A 16,363-nucleotide genomic window follows, 5' to 3' on the forward strand; every position below is an offset into this window, starting at 1 on the left:
ATGTATGCGGATACACCAGGAGTTAACAGAGTTGTGCCATGTCTCTGCCAGGCCAAAGAATGGCAAGCGATCAGCACTCAATGATCTTCTATTCAAAGTAAAATATCTTGGGACAACACACTTATTCTAGCTGAGAGAACACTTCCTAGTGTTGTCTGAAGGGAGGACAGTTTGGAAAGTTACCAAAAGAAGCAGATGACCCCAACAAGAGTCTTTGAAGGGACTCAAGAGGGGGACTTTGGGGGGTCAGAGCCATTTAGCAGCAGATTAAGAAGAAGGGAGTGGCAGCGGGTCAGGGTAGGCAACGGGGTGGAGAATCCCGCCTGCCTCACGGAAAACATACGATCCCCTAAGGGCTTTCAAGTGAAGGATGAGCTAGTGAAGGGCACTGAGGTTTCAACTGTTTACTGTCTGGCAAGATATGCACTCTCCTGTGCTTTACATGATTAAGCATGATTAAAGGAGAGCATAAAAGCGCTAGTGCTAAGTGCGTGCACATGACGACTGCTTCACAACTGCTGCATGACCTCGATAGCATCAGACTGTAAACCAGAAGCTTCACATCTTTGGGATAGAGTTGTGGGAGAGGGCTGTTTACACATACCCCAGAATCTGAAGAGTCAACATTATGTTTGGAAGGTTCCAACACTTGGGGGAGGGTGGGGCGCACCAGATAGGTCTGAACCCTGTGTGTGCGCCTAGGGACCCTGAGATTACAGTTCAGCCACTGCCCCATTCAGGCTCCAGTAGCTTAGAAGAGCAAAGGAGGTTTGGATTCCACTCTCAGCAGTCCTAGTGGATGACCAAGAGGGGACACTTGCTAGGATCTGTGATAGAGGAGTAAGCTTTATCTCCATTTACAGAGGCAGAGACCACAGTTTTGTTTACATTAGGAAGAGACAGATTGGTTATTATACACATTTAAGTGCTAGAGGTTTTCAGAGGTGCTGAGCTTCATATAGGAGCTCCTGGGATTGGGTCCAGTGAGATTTGAACCAATGACACCATTCAACAGAAGCTGCTGCTGCTATTCAGAAATGGGTGGGAATCTGTTTTCCCATCTTGTAAAAGTTCGAGATTTCAAAGTTTTTTCCATCCTCATTCAGGATGAAAAGTCAAAATCTTGAAAATTTTCACAAACTGCTAATACAAAAAATGTTTATCATGTGAATCTAAATATTTTCAAATAAAAGCCAAATCATAATGCCTTTGAGAAATTGGGCTTCACAAACAGACTTTACCAGCCATCTGTGGAGAAAAGGAATTGCATTAAGAGTTCAAATCCATACTGAAGCTTAGACTTCAATGATGTAGCATTGGTACTCTGTACTCTCAAATCTTCGCACAAAACAGTAGTCATCATGCCACTTAATGGGGCTTTAAATTCATCCTCTATTACAGCATCATAGGGTTCAAACACACATGGGCTGAACCCGCTATCTGAGTCTTTCCCAGTGGTGGGGGAAGGATCCACCAGGTGGGAGGCAGCAGGGCACTACACAGCTAAAAATAGCAGTGTCGATGAAAAGTCATCGCTTTGGCAAGGAGAGCCATGTAGGCTAAGTACCTGAGTAAATACCCTTCTTCAGATATGTCTGTACTCTATTTGCTTAAGCCATGCCTGACCATCTATGCTGTTACTCAACCCTATGCTGAGGGCTGGGGCGGGTGGAGGGTTACCCATATACATACTCTCAATATTGCTGAAATACTTGTGCTGTGTAGCAGCAGCTTCTGTTGAATGGTGTCAGTGGTTCAAGTCTCACTGGACCCAATCCCAGCAGCTCCTATATGAAGCTCAGTACCTCTGAAAACCTCCACCGCTTAAATGTGTAAAATAACCAGTCTCTCTCCCTAATGTAGACAAAACAGTGGTCTCTGCCTCTGAGCTGGAGATTAAATAAAATGTCATCTACAGATTACTTTCCTAATATTTCAGGGCAAAGTAAAAAGCACAGAAGATATACCTGAATGTTAAATTACTTATTTGCTCATAACTTAATATACTAAAAGGTACACAAAGAGCAACTACCATTGGTTTAGGATTCTTGACTTGTTAGCTGGACTACCATATTTTGTAAATCTTACAAATCTATGAAAATATGGAAATCTCTACAGCTACTTCCACATTTTATAACAACTTCTTACTGAGAATATACCAATATTCCCCTGCCCTTCCCCCAGCCCAAATCAGGCATTAAACTAACATGCTGATTTTTTCCAAGCTAGATTGCATAGAAACTCTGCAAAGAATTCCAGCTATGCAAAGCACTCCAAATAGAGAGACCACACCCACTGTTTGCTCTGTTGTATTGACTCATGCCTTTACGTAAAGTGCTTTGGGGGAGTGAATAGTTTTATACATTTTACCCATGCTAACACTATTAACATCTTCTACTATGTTATAATACCACAGAAATAAAAGGAGAAGGCAAAGGAGAAGTTGCACATAAATTTGCCATAAAAAGTGTGAGGCTGATGTTTTCTGTTTTCCTGAAATATTGGCATAATGCTTTTGTTTACAGCTAGGTTTTTATGCCCCTGGATAAGAAGCTCACTCTCTCTTGAAACAAAGAAGCTGTTCCAAACTGATAGGCAGGCAAGATTTCCCCTCCAATTCAGGCCCATCACAGTTGCCACAGTAACATTTCAGGTAAATAACCTTAGGTAGTTTTAAGTAGCATTAAGTTGCAGATGCTCGAAAGCCATATTCAACAAGAAAAATACTATTCTATTTAGGTTCTTGTACTATTATAATCACTTTGGTAATATAGAATATTTAATGTCAGCTGAGCTTTCATCCCAGTTCCATAAGAACATTAATGAAACTAAAGGAATTTCTGATACCTGTTTAGGCACTGCCACTACTTATTTGAACTTCCCAATTTACTTCTGTATTGTACAGTATGAAGAGCTTGATGCTCTGTTCCCTGCTCCTTTTTTCTACAACAGTCCTATCTCAGCTCATCAACTTCATGCTGCTTCACTGGAGAAAACAATCCACAGCTCAGGCTCCCCAGACTGGGAAGATAATCTTCAGAAATATTTCTGCTTGTCTGTGAGAGCTATCTATTAACCTTCCTCAGCTTGACCACCACCAACTTGACTCATTTTTATATAATAAAGGAAAGCTGCTCTTTTTATATTCTTCCCCTTCAGTCTGACCTCCCTCCTAAATAAAAGTGACGGTGGCCAAACCAAAAGAATATATCCCAGAGCAACTCTTTTCTTTAGAGCCAAAGTTGGATATTGGCTGAGCCACATAGTTGGTCTTCAAGTATGATGCGCTCATAACACTGAATAGTATTTTTTCTAAATAGGGTGGTCTTGAACTTAAAAAAAAAATCTACAATTTTGAATTGTGATCTCCAATATTTAGGATATGCAATTGTGTCAGGGTGGACTAGGTACAGAGACCCCCTGCTGGAGGCCTTGCAGCCCTGCATCATCCTGTCCCAGAATAGAGCAGCGAGAAGTGCTCCAGGCAGCCTAGAGTGGCTTCAGAAAAGCAGCCAGTCAGAGGAGCTGCTGGAGCGACCAATAAAGGGCCAGATAAAAAGCAAACAGCAGAGCTGAGCCTTCAGTTGCTGTGTGGAGCTTGACTAGGTAGGATGGGGTGCCTGGCTGACAAACAGGAGGACTGTGGATAGCTCACTGCAGAGAGCTCACCAGACAGAGCTGAGCCCAGCAAAGGCTTCCAAAGACCAGGTGCCTAGCTGGCTGCATAGAATAGCAGCAGAGCCATCGAAAGGTCAGTGTGGGCAGGCTGAGTCCAGGGCACTGAGCAGAAAACCTGGCCAGATCAGATGAGAATACCAATATGGGCCCTGCTGGTCTGGTAGCTGACTGTGCCTAGGGAGGGCTGCAGAAAAGGACACCAGTTGAGGTACCAAGATGGGTCCTGGCTGGTGTCTGAAGAAGGCAGTGCCTCTGGGAAGAAGCTTAAGAGCTATGGCTCCATACCAGGGCCGTGATAAGAACTTAGAACTGTATACCTCAGAAGGGGGGACAGTGTGTGGGGCTAGGCCAGAGGGCTGAGCTGCTGAAGACCGGCTGAGAGAAGGGGGTGCTCGCGAGAGGCAGGTGCCACCCTGATGCAAGACCAAAAAAGAAAAGCAGGCTCACACCTAACAGAGAAAGAAGGCCATCCACAAGAGGCGTGTGCGTCCCCACGAAAAGAACTGTGTTTGCAGGCACTATCGGCCAGAGAAAAGGGAGCAAGCACAAAGGCGGGTTCTGACCGTGTTACAGCAATATAGAAACTGACCTTTTAAAAAAATTGATAACGGGTATTTTGATAAGAATTCACATTTCTCCAGAACTTCCACAGATCCTCTTGTGATAATGTTCACTCTTTTTTGACACACGCTAAACTAGGCTTTTCATATTACTTTTTTCCTCTATTGCAAAATGGAGATGTACAACTTCAAACACATTTAAAAAGAAACTGACTTTTGAAAGCACACATTTACAAATCAAGACCTTGTCATACTGTACAAACTAATTTCACACTCATTTGTGTTTACAGCCTGATTAGAAATTAACAGTAGGTAGGTAAAGTTATAAGAATATGTCAGAAAACAAGAAGCAACAACACAGTGGTATGAGTCACAGGTATTTCTCCATCAGGAAGATTGTTATAACCAGAGTTGGAATGAAACACTCTAATAATGCAAACAATTCTACAGCACCACAACTCCAGCACTGAACTCAATCTCTCAAAGGTATTACCATTTTTGGAAATCTCACTGAGAATATTCCCCCCGCCAGTGTTCCACTATGCCTTCTAAAGGTTTGTAAGCAGATAAGAGTGATTTTCTTTACTGTATTTTCTTAAATAAAGCGAGGAAAAAGCATAGGAATTTCACTATTAATATTTTTAATTGTTAAAACTAAGTTGGGAGTCTACAGAGATTTAGAAATTCTCTGTACTTAGTATTTATGCACCTTTTATAGTAACGTCTGAAAAGCTATATAAAATAAAGCAGAAATTCAGATATTTTAAGATGTCTATTAAAACCAATCATTTAACACTATTTATCCACAAGACAAATTCAGTTTGATAAAATAAAATAAGAAAACAAAATGTGCTACTGGAGCTATTGGAAAGCTCTTAGATAACAAAATGATACATGTTTTACAAAACCTAAGACAGACTTTACCGTATGTAATGCTAATCAAATAATTAAAAAGCTTCAGCTATAAGCAATTAATTGAATGCGGTAGTCCAGTTTAGTCTGACAGCATATACAAAATGTGACCAAAAACAATCTCAAATTTAGCATCCTGTAAACAAATTCTAAATTTAAAATTTCCAAAAATTGTAGCTTAGACTGTGCATCACACCATCACAATAATGCCAGGAATAACAGAAATAAAAATACTTCACTAAAAATTACCAGAGTGTATTTATGATTAATTGGTTGGTGTTTTCTTCCCTTCTTGCCATACCAGAGACGAGACATCTCCTTTCCAAAATAAAATGTAAAAGTAAAAATCATATAAGGACCGTTTCAAAGCATTCTCTCTACCTGCTATCAATTCCAGGCATAGACAGAGCCCCACTATGGTGACAGAACAACTTGCTAGATACACACACTTGACTGACAGGGGGAAGGACTAATCAGTAAATGCTATCTACCACTGGAGTGCATCCTGAGCGGGGGAAAGTTCAATGGAGGAAAGATTTCCTATGTTCAAGAGTGGTTGCAGTGTAGTGATTGTTGAAAAGGCTAAATAATTTAAAGAGACAGAACAATTTTGTTTTAGTTTTCTTAAGAGAAAAACTAAAATAGAAATCAAAGCTGCTAATAAGAACATTTCAAAATACTAATTTATACTGCAGCAAAATGTATTTTTGTCTATACAGGACAGGGATTTTTCCCAGCGTCATTATCTTTAACAGAATTTTTGCATTGAATTTTAAACTGCAGTATCTTTATAAATTCCCTGTAACAAACACAAGTGTTGAAATAATTAAAGTTATTACTTGGTCCCAGAACTTGTATAGAAAGTATCCTGTTAAGCAGATCTCTTTTTTTACATCAAACTTCAGTAAAGCATTTCAGCCATGCACATTTTCTGTTTGGTAAAGCACATTAAAGCAATGCAAACCTGAATTTTATTCATAGAAAAAACGGATCATACCAAATTCTAAACTGATTTTGAGAAAACATAACAGGAGGACCATGTATGATCTTGAATGAAAAATTTAAGTGTCAAATCCTAGCCATACTGAAGTCAATGGGATTCTTGCCATTGACTTCAATAGAGCCAGAATTAAATCCCATATATAAAAATATGTGGAATTAAATCCTGGCACTTCTGATGTGTGTGTATTTGAGAGAATGACCCTGTTCTGAACAAACACAAATATGAAACTGCAGAATAACTGCAAGTAAGTAACCTAACCCTGAAACAAACCTCTGTAACAGATGACTGGAAGGGAGTGAGCGTAACACCAATTTTTAAAAAGGGTTTGAGAGGTGATCCTGGCAATTACAGGATGGTCAGTGAACCTAATTACTATACCAGGCAAATTGGTTGAACCTACAGTAAAGAACAGAATTATCAGACAAAGATGATTCGTTGAGGAAGATTTTGTAAAGCAAAGTCATGCCTCACCAATTTATTAGAATTCGCTGAGGAAGTAAAAAAGCATGCAGATCAGGGTCATCCAGTAGATAGAGTGTATTTGGATTTTTAGAAAACCTTTGACAAGATCCCTCAACTAAGGCTCTTAAGGAAACTAAGTATTCAAAGGGATAACAAGGAAGGTCCTCTCCTGAATCAATAACTTGTTAAAAAATAGGAAACAAAGGGTAGGAATAAGTGGTCAGTTTCCCCAGAAACCTGTAATGGGACCTGTGCTGTTCATTAATGATCTGGGACCATTTTTTTGTTCTGTGTTTGTACAATGCCTAGCACAATGGAGTCTTGATCCATGACTAGGGCTTCTAAGTGCTATGGTAACATAAATAAACAAGTTAGTGAGGGAGTGACCTTACACTATTTAAGTCTACAGGATGGAAGATTTAGTTTATAAAATTTTTAGCTATTGTGCTTCCAAAAGGTAACCTTTGTAATGTGAACTGATAGCCGACTAGTGAAATGTCATCTTCCCGAGTCTGCAAAGAGACTGCTCTGATTACTCCTGGAGGAATTTTGCACCACTGCGCATGTGCAGAATTAATGTCCCCCACAGAATTCTTTGCTTCCCCGCAGAAAAAATGGCTGACAGGGAAGCTGAAAGAGCAGTCATGCACCTCTGCCTAGCTACACAGGTATATCATTTCAGGCACCCAGAGAAGCTGGTGGAGAGGTAAATCACCGCAGGGCTGGGGACACCTCAGCCAGTGGCTTCTACCCTGAGCCAGGATCAGCTGATAGTCCTGGCTGAGCTGGAGGCAGGCGAGGCCGGGACTTTCTCTTCCCCTGTAAGGAGTGGCTGGGGATGTGTCAGACCCACTCCCAGAAACCTCACCCAGCTGCAGGAAGCTCAGTATCCTCCCCTGCTTCCTGCCCCCATTGATCCTCAGTGCGGGCAGGGTGGTCACTGTACAGGGCCCTGCTCCCCCATCCACCCAACCCCCGTGCATGTAGACCTCTCATACCCAGACACCCCCACCAACTCTCACCCCATACACCCAAGACCCCCCTAGGCCTCCATACCCAAACCTCACCCCACTGAATCTCAAACCACTGCATCTGGAGCCCCCCTGAACCCAGAGCTCCTGCCTCTGGACCCTCATGCTTGCACCCAGACAACCCAACACTGAGCTCCCTGCACTCAAACCCCTACCCTGATGAGCCGCACCCCTGAGTCCCCACATCCAGACCCCAACACCACTGACCCCCAACTAGGGCACCCAGATCCCCACCCCACCAAGCCCCACTTCCTCAGCACCCAGACCCCTCTGCTGAAAACCCTTCACCCAGACCCCTCGGTTGTGCCCCAACTACTTTCACCTGGAAGCCCCTGCAGAGTCCCACTGCCCCTGCACCTGGAAACCCCCTCCACCCAATGAGCCTCTGTGCATGCAGAGCCCCCCACTAAGCTGCCTGCACCCAGATTGTTCCACACAGAATCCTCTCACTGCACACCTGGATCCCCCCACACCAAACCCTTCCACACTTGGATCCTGCCTGATTGAGCTTGCCTGTCCTACACCTGGTGCGCCTGGCACAGAAGGTCAGGGTGTTTCTGGGGCAGGCCCAGGCCTTGTGCTATGTCAGGGCAGCCTCACCACTGAGTCAGTGTCCCGGGGGTGGAGAGGCTGCAGGGTGATCTCCCACCTTCATACAGCTAGTGACCTGTACAGAGAACATGCAGCCAGGTACAGCAGAGAACACATTGAAAGCAGTTCAAAAGTTGGCCCCATTAGCCTGGAGAGCACCAGGTTCAGATCCCAAGCCAGGATAGGGTATAGTCTGTTGAAACCTTTAAGAAAATGGCCTACTATTGGGTTGGCAAAGACCGACCGGCCCTCCACACCTGGATGGAAGGCGGAAATAGCAACCAAGTGTATCTTTACTTAAGACATAGAAAGCCCCTGCCATTTTAGGTGGAGGAGATAGTCCAATATCATAGGTATGGGCGAGAGTGTTGGAAAGGGGAGATATTGTGAATCTTTTTCATTTGGCCAGGTAGGTAGCCCTAGTGGAGGGTTTCTTACTGCCAAGGAGGACTTCCCTGACTGAACCTGAACACGCAAGCTCCATTGGGTTCAGCCATGGAGCTTCCACGCCGTGTGATAACAGTCAGCTCTGTGTTCTTGTGGAACCAGGGCGCAGTATACAGCCTTTCTGACTCATGAAGGACACCTCCCCACCCAGCCTCTGCTTGAGCCAAAACCGATCAGAGAAAAGACTTGCAGAGAGCAGTGAAGTGTGGTGGGAGACACCCTAGACCCCTCCTGATAAGGGTGACAAGATTAAGGCAACTCCGCTAGCCTCATCTGCATCAAAGATGGGACAGGGAGGCATCTCCATTAACATACAGAATGGAGAACAGAGATTCCAAGGCAAGAACCGCACAGAACTCTGGGACCAGAAAAACAGGGAAGCACTGCATCATGGGGGATCTCTGCTCCAAATGTTAATGAACCTACATCTTCACACACCCCACTCAGCAGTTATCAGACCAATTCTAGTAATGAATCCTTGATTGATATCCAAAATACTGAAACTGCCTAATTGCATTGTGAGCTCCCTGGAGGGAACACCACCCATAGCCAAGAGCGATCAGCTCCTATTGTCTAGCCTAAAGAAAACCCTTGAGTCATCACCCTTGAACCAATTAACCACCCTTCCACAAAAAAAAAAACAAACAAAAACTACCCACGCTCAAGTAAGTGTTCTGATGCATGGATCCAAACTCTGCATCAGTTCCACTCGGATTTCATCTTCTCTTGACTGATCGGGCTAGGGGCGCTGCCTGTCTCCAGCACTCAGGACCCTGAGCTATCCCTATCATCTGGAAACCCTGACCAGTTCAAGCTTTGTAGATCGATGAGATCCCAGATCTCTCTCTCTCTCTCTCTCTCTCTCTGTGTTTTCTTTTCTGCCTCAGACAGGTATAGTTTTCTATATGAGTTTTGTAACCTTTAATAATGTAACTTTTATTTGTTCAGGCTCTCCTTGTGTGGTTATCACTATTATTCAATAAATAACTTTTTGGTTAAACTGGTTGCTTCCCCTCCCCCTTTCTCTCTCTGAACTTTACTCTGTTTATGTTTTTAGCTTCCCCATTTACTCTGCAGCAAAGCTCTCATCTAAGCTAAAGATCCCTGTAGCACTCAAAAATACTGTGGGGTTTGCTCATCAAGTGGGTTACTACCAGTACAATTGTAATGTGAAAGTGGGGACAGGGATGTGCTGAACCTGTGACATATAAGGGTGGCAGCCTGAAAGTGCTGTTCGACCCAGCCTGCTCAGGCTTACTCTATTCCGGTGCGGTACCTGTGGCATATAAGTGCTGCTGCTTGAACGTGCTGCTTGACCCAGCCTATTGAGCCCAGGGGCATATAAGGGGTCAGATTGAAAGTGCTGATTGACCCAGTGTGTCTGTGTGTCTCCCCGGTTCTGGAGGAACCTAGGTCCTGCAGGATAGATCCATTGGGAGGGGACTTGCAGAAGGGAGAAGTAGAGCTCCCTATGAAAACACAAGTGACAGAAGCAGTACATTGATAGAACCTCCCACCCCAGAAGAGTAACCTAATAAATGAGCATACCCCAAAGTAACAGGGAAATCTGGTAACACATGAGGGGAAGGGATTCAAGGTTCGGATGCTGGAGGCAGCCATGATCCTGAGTTATCAGGCCCAGCAGCAGCGGTAAGGTGACTGGGTTTTCCATCGACATTTCTAGGAGAGACGTATACCAGTCTCTCGGGGCCAGGCTAGAGCTATCAATATTACCAAGGCTTTGTCTCTTCAAACCTTGGGCAGTACCTTGTGAACGAGAGGCATGGGCGGAAATGATGGAGCCCAGACTGTGATTCAGGTAGGAGCAGAAGTAGACACATTTACTGTTGTGTCGCGTGGCAAACAGATCTGGGGAAACCCCCACTCTTGAAAAATGGTATTCATGACGTCTGGGCGGATGGACCACTCGTGGCTTTGAAAGGACCTGCCCGCCCACGCAGTCTGAACTCTGGGAAGGTATGATGCCTCCAGGTGTATTGAGTGAGCTAAGCAGAAGTCCCACAGTTTTAGGGCTTCCTGCCACAAGGGAGAAGGGTGTACACCCCCCCATCTGTTTACATAAAGCATAGCTGTTGTATTGTCCATGAGTGACACACACTTCCCTTCCAAATGGGCTTGGAATGTCTGGCACGCTAGACGGACTGCTCTCAGCTCTCCAACGGTAATGTGAAGTGAAAGCTACGCTTGGGACCAGAGGCCCTGAGTCCTGAGGTCTCCCAGGTGCGCCGCCCTCCCCAGTGCTGATGCATCTGTCACCAGTGAGAGGGCTGGCTGTGTCTGCCGAAAGGGACACCCGCACACACCGCTTGCAGGTTGAGCCATCATAGGAGGGACTCTGTCAGAGTCCTTCCTCAGTGCTGACTCATCCCACAACGGTGCCAGAGCACTCCACGCCGATGTCAAGGTGCTCAGCGTCGGCTTGGCTGACCCCAAGTCCTAATGGGAATGGAGAGCAGCTTCCAGCAGAAGGAAGGATCTTGAGGCACAGGTCCCTCTCCTTCTGAGTTCTGGGGTGAGTTCTGTGGATCTTGCAGCTGTCCTTTTGGTGGGCTTCCCGCAATCATTTCAAGCAGGGAGTGTGGGGGTCACTCCTTGGCATAGACTTGTCACACGCTGTGCAGCATTTAAACCTAGAATGCCAGTAACAGGGAGTACCCTCAAATGAAAGTCTATATACAACTATCACTATTACTGACCATTTACAGATGAAAACTGCCAAGGGACAGAAAGGGCTCAAAGCAAGGGATACAATGAGCATTCCAGCTAACCATCACAGGCAGTAAGAAGGAACTGAGGTGGCAGCGGCTTGGCAGGGCCCTATATATTCAGCGCCACGGAGGCACCACTCCAGGGGACTCCTGGACTGACCCGATGGGTTCTGCTAAGGTAAAATCGTTCTGGCTGCCATGCATGTGGTGCATTCATGCACACCTAACTGAAATTTACATGAGCAATCACTCAAAGAAGAGCTAGTAGCGACCCTTACATCTCACCTTAAGATCATGGAGGAGTACTTCCAAAAGTGGAGGCTGAGACCAAATCCAAGCAAAATCGGTAACATTTACTTTCCACCTTGACAATAGAATCACACAAAACACTGTTGTGATGAAATTGTGCATTATGTGAAAAGCCAACATATCTCAGTATCATTCTTGACTGTATACTGAACTTTCATGACCACCTCAAAAAATGAGCCTCTAAAGCAAAGATGCACATCATCATAAGTTAGCGGGAACAAGCTGGGAATCAACAGCCCTGGTCCTATGAACATCGGCCTTGGCCCTGGTGTACTCCATTCCAGAGTACTGTGCAACTTGTGGACAGGCAGCTGAATCAGACTTTAGGAATCATCACAGGGACTTTAAAATCAACACCTCTACTGTAGCTTTCTGAATTAGCAAACACTGAACCTCCAGCTATTTGTTGAGATATAGTCGCAGCATGAGAATTTATACGTGCCGAAGAGTACCCAGAACTTCCAATCCAACAGGTTATGGATAATATACCCCCAAAATGCCTGAAATCGTGAAAACCACTATGGAACACACATGACCACCTCATGTCTCTGGCTCTAACCAGGGAGTGGTAAAGTACCTGAACCTCATCTACTGTTCCAGACAAGCACCTTATTACTGACCCAACAAGCCACACAGACTTCCTGGTTTCGACCTGCCACACAGACTTTGGACCACACTGAACTGCATCTGAAAAAACCATAGAAGATGCAGTTACTTGATATACAAGTAGAAAATCAAAGACTCCCCTTTGTGTGACTGTGGTGAGAATATCCAAACCATCTAACACAGTGCCTCATATATGGATTAAAAAATGAATTGGATGATATCCACGATGTCACAGAGGAGGCTTTCAAATGGCTTATGGACCGGACCTATCATTGCATCTAGAGCATGTTGCTCTGCAGATGAGAGAGAGCGAGCGCGTGCGCGGGCGCCAACGTTGCTATTCACTAGCTACTAATGAAACTATTGACACATACTACCCCAAAAATGACCACATATGAGTGGTTACTGAATGGTTTCGTCTATATATACACACACATTATGTATACAGTTTTACTGTTCAAAGAGTTTTCAGTTTTCTTGATTATGTTAAAGGTCTTTCTACTTCTGAAATCAAAACAGTCAACAAAAAACAACAGTGAGAGCCTATGGTGATATCAGAGTCATGGAATTTGCACTTTTGGTTGAATAGGGAAAGAATAACTAATTTAGGTGGTAGTACAGACTCATGAATTCATATGGTTTCATTTGTCGTTTTAATCAAACTCTCAGACATGCAAAAAAACCTGGAATACATAGAAATACACATAGTATTGAGTTCACCACCTAATCGCATCCCATCATCTCCAAGTTTAGCCAGAGAAGGGAGATCAAAGCCTAAACAGAATATTCATTACCTTAGTATTGCAATAATTAATAATAAATAATAATAATAATAATATAAAAAGTAATAGAATCATTTGGACCATTAAATAGGAAACCCACACCAAAAAAAGTTTGAGAATTCCTCTAATTCCTAAAAGGATCTTTGCCAAGTCTTTAGGGTTGAAGTGTAGATTATATGACTACAGAACTCCACTGTCAATGCTTACACACAGGCCATCTCTATATTCGAAAAATAAACTCATGGTTGAAAAGTGTGGTCATCAATGTGTATCCCTTGACCTCTTGTCAACCACAATCTAAACCTATTCAGCAGCTAGCAAAGACCAAGCTGAAAGGTCTGGCAAGACTAGCAATTTTTCTTTAGACACAACCACCTGCTCTTCCTTCCACTAAGAGTATATCTATGTTGCAGCCAGGTACGTGAATGGCAGCTCGTATAGAAGTACTCATGCCAGGTGTACTCTAGCTTGCTAAAAATTTGCTGCAGGCTTAAGTACGGACTAGATAATCCTGCCTGACCACCCAGGTATGTATTAGACTGTGCAGCTGGTGCTGAAGCCTGTCCCACAAGATCCTCACTTCTATTTTCAGTAGCTAGCTAGAGTACAGCTGGCACGGGTATGTCTACACAAGCTGCCATCCAGCTTGAAGTCACCAAGGATACATGGAAGAGTGTGAGAACAGTAATACAAAGAGCCAGGCGTTGAAATCAGGCTGGTGGGGATGAGCTTGTGGATGATAGCAATATGGAAGGGGAGAAGAGAGATGCATGCAGTGCAGTTCAAAAGCAGAGTGAGTGGGAAGGAGTGTGAGGGTTAGGAGGAAGGAGCAAGATCTGAAGAGGTTGTGGAGTGCTGTGATCTTAGGGATGAAGACGGCATTCTAGAGACAGATAATGAGAGCAGGGGAAGAGGGATGGAGGGGAATGGGCATGAGATTAGAAATGGTGGCATAAGAGGGGCAGAGATGGTGGCAGGAATGGGTGAGGGAGGAGGAGGGGACAGGGATTAGAGGGAGAGCCTGGGTTAGGGCAAGTGTCACTATAGGAAGAGGAGGATGTGGATGTGGGACCTAGATTTGTGCTGGAAGGAGGAGAGGAATGAGTAGAGCTCATGGGAACTTTAGAGAGGTGAGGGTAATCATGAAGAGGAGATATTTGGTGCTTAGATGGGGGGATTGTAAGGGAAGGGGGAAGACTAATGCTACAATGCAGAACAGGGATGTAGTGGGGGCCAAGAGTGAGTGACAAATGAATGAGATGACGGAAAAACCACAAGAAAGATCTGAAGGTATGTTGGTGCTGGTCCCTGAGCTCAAGCTCAACATGTCTAAAACAGAGCTCTTAATTTCCCATCCCCTCTTGCCCCATTTTGATTACTATCACATCACCATGATCCTGTTTGTCACTCAGACCTGCAACATGGCTGTTATCTTCGACTTGGACCTCTTCTAGGGCCTCATATCCGGGCTATATCTAAATCTTGCCTATTCTTTCTGCATAAGGTCTCAAATATACTGCCTTTCTGATCTATTCATGCAGTTAAAAGACTATTCCACACTAATCAGGATCTCACATCTTAGTTACTATAACATTCTTCTCTCTGGCCTTGACAAATGCAATCTTACCCTGCTCATATTCATCAATAATGCTACTGCAAAGATCATTTTACTGGGCCATTGTTTTGACTATGTGATCCTCTCTGCATCCTCCATAAGAACATAAGACTCGTTGTATCAGGTCAGACCAAAGGTCCATCTAGCCCAGTAGCCTGTCTTTCCATAGTGTACAGTGCTATATGCTTCAGAGGGAATGAACAGAACAGGGCACTTTAGCGAGTGATCCACCCAATCATCCAGTCCCAGCTTCTTAGCAGTCAGATCTTTAGGACACCCATAGCACAGGCTTGCATCCCTGACCATATTGGCTAATGGCTATTGATGGACATAGCCTCCATAGAGGCTGTTCTAGAGTTGATTTTGACAAATAGGGAGGAACTGGTTGAGATTTTGGAAGTGGAAGGCAGCTTGGGTGAAAGTGATCATGAAATGATAGAGTTCATGATTCTAAGGAATGGCAGGAGGGAGAACAGCAAAACAAAGACAATGGATTTCAAGAAGGCATATTTTAGGAAACTCAGGGATTTGATAGGTAAGATCCCATGGGAAACAAGTCTAAGGGGAAAAACAATTGAAGACAGTTGGGAGTTTTTCAAAGAGACATTATTAAGGGCACAAGAGCAAACAATCCCACTGTGTTGGAAAGATAGGAAGTATGGCAAGAGACCACGCAAGAGACATTCTACAGATACATTAGAAGCAACAGGAAGACTAAGGACAGGGTAGGCCAGTTACTCAATGATGGGGGGCAGGGAATAACAGAAAATGCGGAAATGGCAGAGGTGCTTAGTGACATCTTGGTTTCAGTTTTCACCAAGAAGGATGGTGGTGATTAGACATCGAACATAGTGAATGCCAGTGAAAAAGTTAAACACTACTTAGACAAATTAGAGGTCTTCAAGTCACCAGGGCCTGATGAAATGCATGCTAGAATACTCAAGGAGTTGACTAAAGATATCTGAGCCATTAGCAATTATCTTTGAAAAGTCATGGAAGATGGGAGAGAATCCAGAAGACTGGAAAAGGGCAAATATAGTGCCAAACTATAAAAAGGGAAATAAGGACAACCCAGGGAATTACAGACCAGTCAGCTTAACTTCTGTACCTAGAAAGATAATGGAGCAAATAATTAAGCAATCAATTTGCAAACATCTAGAAGATAATAAGGTGACTAGGAACACTCAGCATGGATTTGTCAAGAACAAATTGTATCAAAGCAACCTGATAGCTTTCTTTAACAGGGTAACAAGCCTTGTGGATGGGGGGGGGGGGGGAAGGGGAGGGGAAGTGGTAGATGTGGTATATCTTGACATTGTTTATGACAAGGTCATGCGAGACAAACTAGGGAAATGCAACCTAGATGGAGCTACTATAAGGTGGGTGAAAAACTGGTTGGAAAACCATTCCCAGAGAGTAGTTAACAGTGGTTCACAGTCATGCTGCAAGGGCATAACAAGTGGGGCCCCGAAGGGATCAGTTCTGGGTATGGTTCTGTTCAGTATCTTCATCAATGATTTAGATAATGGCATAGAGAGTACACTTATAAAGTTTGTGGACAATACCAAGCTGTGAGCGGTTGCAAGTGCTTTAGAGGATAAGATTAAAATTCAAAATGATCTGGACAAACTGGAGAAA

The 16,363-nt window shown here is 44.0% G+C and overlaps 1 protein-coding gene across 9 annotated transcripts in view; it reads right to left on the minus strand.

Moving 5' to 3' along the window:
* The window catches only part of OXR1 (oxidation resistance 1), a 467,833-nt gene that overhangs the window by 17,685 nt on the left and 433,785 nt on the right, over positions 1 to 16,363 (minus strand). Inside the window, exon 1 of one of the 9 annotated variants that reach the window (XM_084620227.1) lies at positions 5,400 to 5,536. The exons of 7 other annotated variants lie outside the window; for them this stretch is intronic. In XM_084620227.1, the coding sequence (XP_084476353.1) occupies positions 5,400 to 5,501 (102 nt within the window). In that variant the 5' untranslated portion in view covers positions 5,502 to 5,536. Of the gene's footprint in view, positions 1 to 5,399; positions 5,537 to 16,363 lie in introns of those variants that run through there. One more of the 9 variants, XM_084620228.1, reaches the window with a different exon arrangement.

This window comes from Lepidochelys olivacea (assembly GCF_965140295.1).
Source record: "Lepidochelys olivacea isolate rLepOli2 genome assembly, chromosome: 2".
NCBI classification, from domain to species: domain Eukaryota; kingdom Metazoa; phylum Chordata; order Testudines; family Cheloniidae; genus Lepidochelys; species Lepidochelys olivacea.